Source organism: Setaria viridis, chromosome 5 (genome assembly GCF_005286985.2).
Source record: "Setaria viridis chromosome 5, Setaria_viridis_v4.0, whole genome shotgun sequence".
Lineage (NCBI taxonomy): Eukaryota > Viridiplantae > Streptophyta > Magnoliopsida > Poales > Poaceae > Setaria > Setaria viridis.
Window position 1 is genome coordinate 3541756 of NC_048267.2, and position 7405 is coordinate 3549160.

At 42.7% G+C, this 7405-nt stretch overlaps 1 protein-coding gene across 1 annotated transcript; it reads right to left on the reverse strand.

Annotated features, from left to right (window-relative positions):
- Window positions 1-532: 532 nt before the first annotated feature.
- On the reverse strand, window positions 533-5782 carry LOC117857951 (uncharacterized). The gene is made up of 14 exons (XM_072293532.1): window positions 5658-5782; window positions 4335-4386; window positions 3881-4085; window positions 3665-3801; window positions 3284-3562; window positions 2987-3135; window positions 2415-2479; window positions 2223-2291; window positions 1970-2143; window positions 1749-1885; window positions 1387-1671; window positions 1110-1252; window positions 959-1024; window positions 533-859 (listed from the first exon to the last, which is right to left on the reverse strand). The coding sequence occupies exons 1-14, from the start codon at window positions 5780-5782 to the stop codon at window positions 763-765; spliced, it is 1983 nt and encodes a 660-aa protein (XP_072149633.1). The 3' UTR covers window positions 533-762.
- Between the last annotated feature and the right edge of the window lie 1623 nt (window positions 5783-7405).

A 7405-nucleotide genomic window follows, 5' to 3' on the forward strand; every position in this document is an offset into this window, starting at 1 on the left:
CATTCACCCCATCTCATGGATGAAAGAATTACGTGTCGATGAGTTTGAAAAATCAAGCTAACCATATCAATGATTATTACATCGTGCATTTCAATTGGATCGGACTCCGTCCCGGCTCTAACTGGTTGGTTCATAATAATAATAAGAAAATAAGACTAGCAACGCCTTCCTCTTATCCACGCACTCACACAGCCCAGCTTATCAGTTCCCAAGAACCATAAACAAATCCACAAGATGGCTGGGGTGACGCCCACGAGGAAGTCGTCGAGGTGCACGCGCTAGGGTATCCTTTTGCCTCAGTATGCAATCTGAATACAAGGATTCGAACGAAGAATTGCTAACCTTGCTGCCAGCATCTAGCCACTTTCTTGGAAAGCACACGAGATTGCCATAGCAGGAACTAGCTGATTAGCACCAACGGCACAGTGCTCGTGACGTAATCGCCTCTCGAGCCAACTTGTAAGTTACAACAGTCTTGGTATGATAAAAAGCACAGCGACAGCACCAAAAGGTCTGTTGGATACTAGCTAGATGAGCATAACAAGGTCCATGAGAGCCTTGAACCAACTTGTAAGTTACAAGAGTCGAAGTCACATATATAAATAACCCAACAATAACACAAGTCTACCTTGCATATATATCCTAGACAGGTCTGTCAAATACTAGTAAGATATAAACAGCACGGCAACAGCACCAAAAGTTTGTTAGATACTAGCTAGATGAGCAGAACAAGGTCAATTAGATACTCCAGCAGTGTGATGTCTACTGAAGACGCCGCCCAATATGCTTGCCGCCTAGATGATCACGAATGTTCACATCAAGTGAGCCATGATACCAATATGGCTCAGGCACTGGCCACCTGTCATCCAATATGTTTTTGTCCCAATGTAAGTTGGCTGCTGAATAAAACAGTCTAAGCAGACAGAAACAAGTGGCAATGCGAAACAGAAAGAAATACCTGTTTTTCTGTATCCCATTCTTTGTCCCACCACCAACATTGACAGGTATAGGATGGTTATATCCACTGTCATCAAACATAATTTTTTTTCAGTCAACGTTCATAAAATAAGTGCCATGCCTACCAGTTAGCATTGAGATGAAAATAATACCATTCTGATGGTAAAGAATTCACTCCACTTAGAACTTCAACAATCTTGTGCCTTGGTAAGAAAGGAGTTACACCGCTTCCATCGTAGAAGTTCATGCCAACAAAACTCCCATTAAGATTAATAAGCGGGCCTCCAATCCCAGCCTAGTTTTTTTTTAAAAAAAGGAAAAAGGCCCAAGGTTACTGGAAAACTTGTAATTCCTGATAAGTTCAGTAGATGCAATATGATTAAACTGGTTACCATATAAAAGAACAGTAAGAGAGATTGACGACAGTACCTTCTTGATTTTACAAGTAGACACCTGAACATTTTTGCAATCAAGTTTGCAACCCCTGTTTCCACGCTTCGCTTCACCACTTGCGGCCATTAATATACCAAATTTAGCATCACGCCCTATAGCTACAACCTTTTTAGATGAGTTTTGTGCACTTTCAATGAAGATGTCGTCCGGACGAATAGCACTGAAATTCTTCTTGAGACTGACAATAGCAATGTTATAGTCTAAATTATAAAATTCCAATGTCCCACCAGCACGTTGATTCGGTGGGAGAAACACCTCAATCTGCAATGAGAAAGCTCAGCAAACCATCATTAAACTTAAAAGACCAAAAGTAATGATAAGGACTAAGGAGCACCGACCGTCAAGCTATTATCAATGCTATCCTCATTACAACGACCTCTAACCAAACTGGCTGAAGTCAGGATGACAGTGTGCTTAGCTTTGCTTCCATGCCACTTTATAAGCAAGCCTGTGCATGCAAAAGATCTCACATACCCTACACATTATAAGTTTACTCATTAGTTAGTGAAGATAAAATACTAGCACAGAAAAGTAAGGAGCACATAGCTGGAAAAATCACCATTGAATGAAGCAAGTGAGACAACACAACGGGATACATCTGTCACAATTTCTTTCGGAAGATGATTCCAGACACGCTCCCCAGAGCCACGGGGTGTTTGATGATAGGGATACCCTTTCCAAGGAAGTAATTCACCAAAGCATTCTTCAAAATGATTAAGCAATTGCCCATTGACTAGTTAAAGAACGAAGATCAGAAGTGAACTACAAAAAAGCAAAAGGGAGATGACAGCAATATCAAAAGCAACACTTACATTCGAGCACAAGAGGTGGTGGAATGGGATAACCACAGGACTTTAACCTGCAAATAGTTTGCATAAACCCTGATGCAATATTGAGATCATTATTAGTCCTCAGATGATATGTGTGATACTGGTAACATAGTATTCTGCGCACAATGATACATAGGCAACATTTTAGAAGATGGCTTGCAGTATTGTTCACACCTGAAGGAACTACGCTTGATACATGTTTAGGCAACGTATATCCACGGAAGTGTAGTTTTTTAGGACTGCAATAAAACATAGTTGACTTGTTATGACAAAAATAAAACACAGGAACTACACAGGGAAAAAAAATCCAATCATACCAACACATGAATCTAATCTTGTCTTGTGAAAGAATTAAAGGTATGAAATAATGACTTGGAATCAGGCATAAATATTCAACAAAAGATGAGAGGATTGAGCATATTCATGTCACAAATACAAGTTGCATTGTCCATATTGCCACAAAGAATTGTTTAATTCTTCCTAATTTAGACCAAAACATTAAGCAGGGGCACTAAGTTAGCATCATAAGATCTGGCAATGGAACTGGTTTCAGTAGAGAGGGGTAAGAAGAACCAAATTATTTTCAAACCAAAGGTTACCATGTGAAAACTCCTAAGTCTCCAATGCTGCTAGTAAAAATGGCTTACCTTAAACAGGAAGTGGATTAGGAGAGAGGGTTTGGAACAAATATGAATCAGGTTAACTGAAGAAATAGTTCATAAATACTGTAAGTGTAGAAGACATACTTGATTATCTGAAAATGCTTCAAGCGTTTGCAAAGTAAGTCCATTGATAGGAATGTGCATCTCAAATTTGCATCACCAGGGTCACAAATATCTAAGTTTATCCCAAGAATTTTATTATCGCACCCCAGAAGTGGCCCTCCAAGTACAGCCTAGAACAAAAGGCAAAGTGGTAGGTTTGGAAAAGATTTACTTCAATGCACACGGTGATCCTTTAGACCAGCAATAACATAAGGCAATTACGTGTTCCATGTTTTCCATCATGCCACAAAGTTATAAATAAATAAATCGACAGTATACCTTAGAGATATCTTGACTATCAGAACCCCAGGTGTTGAGGTGGTCCAGGTTTTGAAGGTGGCGTTTCTCATACAGAGATCCACGCATGGCCATCAAACTGCCAGAGTTGAAGGCACGCCCAGCAGCTTGCACACTATCACCAGGTGAAGGTGTTGCCATAAGATCCAGATCTATAGGACAGACTCCTAGGAAGCCATAGCATGTGACGATAGCAATGTCTTTATCATATAGTCCTAAGAACCCATCGGTAGTTCTATTATTAGGAAGGCGCACTGCAACCTACAGAAATAAAAGCAGTACACAAGCACAAGCTCAGAATGTTCACAGTTAGCTTGAATATACAAAGAAAAATCAAGGAACACAATGATTAGCAGCACCAACCCTCAACTTATCATCTTTATTTCTATTCTCGTTGAATTGTCTAACCAAATGTGCTGATGTCACAAATGTTGTTAGGCTTTCTCTAGTTCTTCCGTGAGGTAAAGGTATGCCCGAGCATGCAAATAACATCTTATCTCCTGGACAATATCATGATTTAAATGTCAAGTGGTGATTAAATGCAATTTAGGAAAATTGCAAAGTAAGTAGCACAATCACCATCAAACAAAGCGAGCGAGACGACCAAGGAAGACAAATCCACAACATAATTAGTACTGATTGGATAAGTTATTTGACCAGGTTTGACTATTTCACCAAATGACCTCTCCTCAAAAGCAATGTTTGAAACTTCTCTATCACGAAAAGGTTCACCGAATCGTTGCACAGCAATAGCACATTGATTCTCCTCAAATTTACGAAATGCCTATCTAGCCTTTCGATCTGATTAATAAACATGATACACCACAACTGAGTGAGTGCTTTGCTAGAGCAATATGGGCCACAAAAGAAAGAACCAGCAAATTCAAATCAACTACTCACATTCGAACATCTCTTTTTTCATGCGCTTCCAGGCTCTCTTGTCAGAACAAGATTCTGGGTAGTTAATCCCACTTGAAACTAGTGACGACTCCAGTTTGTTCCTTCTGTTTATGGCTCTCTGCTCCCTGCTCACACCTTTTGTGTAATCAGTAGTCCCCCCCTTGTTCCGCAGGGTCTTTGCAGTCCTGAAGCAGAAAAAAAAATGCAAATGCTTAGTACAGTAACTAAGACCCTTCTGTAAGCTTATAATACCCCCCCCCCCCCTCCCAAAAAAAAATGGAAATCAAAACAATGAAGCACCTTGTCAACCTTAAGGTATTAGGTTCATTGATAATACTATCAACAATAACACAATGGCGAAGCATGTGCTCAAAATCAGTACTAGATTGACCTGATTCGTTGCATATAAATGTAAAAAGGCTCAAATCTATCCAAAACTTGGTGTTGTATGGCAAATTGGCAATGAAGAAGTGACAACACAGGTAGCAAGTTCCTAGCAGCCAGCTAAGATTGACAGAAAGGGCACAGCACCAAAAAAAAAATCTAAACATAACAGAAAGCAACCAAACCAATATGAAGTGGGCAAGTCTAAACAAAGTTATTTAACTGGCCACATTCATACATGGTTAGAAAGAAGAGAATTCGGAATTTTGCTGTAGGAAAAAGCTGTAACGTATGTAGGTGGATGTTAGCTTAAAGTTAAGCTACAGATCGTAACAAGCCCCATCCAAAATCTGTGATGTCTGAATTTCCCTATAGAAAAAAAAACAGAACATATGCATGGTTGTTAGCTTAAAGGTTATTTTAGAAAATATAAACCGGAACCAAAAATCTCTGATGGTTCTGAGATGTGAGGGAGTATGATGGATAAACATTACTCGTAGACAACATGTACATGTGATTTTAATTAGGCCAACACATCGTACAAGCAACAATCCAAGCATAACCAACTCAGGTTGGATGTAGAGTATAACTCAACTGGAACAGATCCGTGAGCAATTGCAACTATAACAGTGAGCAAATGAGTAAACAGACGCTTACATCGCGCAACTTCCCCTCGATGAATCACTAGCTAGTCGTCAGACGCGTCCCCGACCACCCCGCAGGCCGGAGTCGCCGTCAACCGTGACGCCGCCGACGTACGCCCGCAAGACTAGCTTGTCGCTGCCACCGGACTGCGAGATGTCGAGATGTAGGGTTTTGTGTTTGTGCGGCGCCCCGGCGCAGGTGCGGCCGCGAGTGGGCAGTCGGGGAACGCTCCGCTAGGGTTAGGAGGTCCTGGAACCAGTTCCTCTAGCATATAACGATAGACAGCAGAGGGACGGTACCTACGGCCGATGACGTCCGTTGGGCATGCAACGGCACGCCGAAACAAACACGGAAGCCGTCCAATTCTTGCGTTGGCCCATAGAATCGATGCGGCCCATATTCAGGAAGCGCAAAAGGGAAAGGATACAGAGTGCTCCGGGCACTCGCCGCCGCCGCCGCGCCCGTGATGGCCATCGGCCAGCTGTTGCTGCTCGCGACCTCCCCCGGCGCTGGAGCAGGCAAGCAGGTGCCCGTGCAAGTTCTCTCCTCCATCGCCCTCATCCTCCGCAAAGGAACCGAGTGCTCCAGGCACTCGCCGCCGCTACAGTGCCCGTGAAGATGGCCGCCGGCCTGCTGCTGCTGCTCGTGGCCTCCCTCGGCACTAGAGCAGGCAAGCAGGTCTATCTTTGCGTCAGCGACGGCTGCTTCATGGTTCATGCTTCGACGGGCCACGGGAGGATGAGGGCTGCTGATTGCTGCTGCAAAGCCTACAGCCCCTACAGGACGATGGCCATTGGACATTGGCTTTCAGATAAAGTTTACAACAGCACCTTGAGAAGCCCAACTCCAAAGTTCAGACTAGCAGCAGACTAGTAGTGTTGAATTGCCATTGTGTAACTGATGTGAGTTGAGATTGTGGCTCAACTTCCTTTGTGATGATTGAATAATTCTTGCCAATTTGAGATACTTCAGTGCTGCTGTTATGATTGTTTCGATTTGAGAACTTTGATTGGCAGAATATGTACCAACGCTACTAGAATGCTCATTTGCAACACGGCAAAAGAAAGCTAAGGGATTTTTGTATGCCCATGTATTGACCTCAATCATGTGTCATCTACGTCGTCTCCACGTGTACACTTTCTTGTCAACGTCGCCAAGTGTTATCCACCCACGGTCAGTCCTTCGGCCCTCGGTCCCTCGATCCGAGGTCATTGCCATCGACCATCTTAGTGTTCCACACCTACACACCACAAGATAAGAGACATGTTGCACAACACCATACTCACCTATGGTTAGTCTCAAATACTAAACCAAAGCTTGATCATCTCCTGACAATTACTCATCACCAACACACACATGGGCACATACCCACCATGTGTTCGCACTAGTAGATGCCGGCTATGCATGTCAACCTAGATTCCTCTCTCCTTACAGGGCACTAGGTACCATTTTAGAGAGTATGGTGGTAGAAACTATCCAACTGATCCGAGAGAGTTATTCAACTTGAGGCATTCCAGCTTGAGGGTGACCATGCATGGAGAGGGTATTTGGGGCTCTACATTATTGACAGCGAACCATTCCATCCCTTCAAGACACAAGTGGTCCTTGCTTGTTGCACCTTACATAATCAGATACTTGAACATGGCATAGATGTAGTTCCTCTTGAAACTTCTTAGGTGCCCAACAACAATGTACCACATGGCCATGGGGTTGCCGATGAAGACAGCCTAGCTTGGGCAATCCTTAAGGATGAAATGTCTAATCAGATGTGGGCCAATAGGGGCCAGTCTCACATATATTGATGTGGTAAGGAGCTAGTGGTATTCTTTATATCCAGTAACTATTGAGGCTTTGCACAACCATCTCTGAATGATTGTTGAAACAATGTCAATTTAGGGTTTGGCAAGTTTGCAGTGATGACTATATGCTACTTATACCTGAGGCTTTGGCAAGTTTCCAGTGATGATTACTTGCTGCTATTTCCTTTAACTGAGGCTATGGACATAGATTGCATACTAAAGGTAAAACGGCGTCGTAGTTGTGCTCCTCCTATGTGGCACTCCTGCTTACAAGGTAAAATGAATATAATTAGTGTATCCTTCGGATTGGTAGTCAATGCACCATGGAGCCCCTCTTCATCTCTTATATATCGCAGGAAAATTGTTGAAAAACACT

Bases quoted from the DNA above. Each gene is read 5' to 3' on its own strand.
- LOC117857951 (XM_072293532.1), bottom strand. From the start codon at position 5,782: ATGGAGGAGAGAACTTGCACGGGCACCTGCTTGCCTGCTCCAGCGCCG. The intron at 2,480-2,986 runs GTATGTCTTCTA...GTTTTATTGCAG, and splicing joins AAGCATTTTCAGATAATCAA to TCCTAAAAAACTACACTTCC. The intron at 1,025-1,109 runs GTATTATTTTCA...GTTTGATGACAG, and splicing joins AATTCTTTACCATCAGAATG to TGGATATAACCATCCTATAC.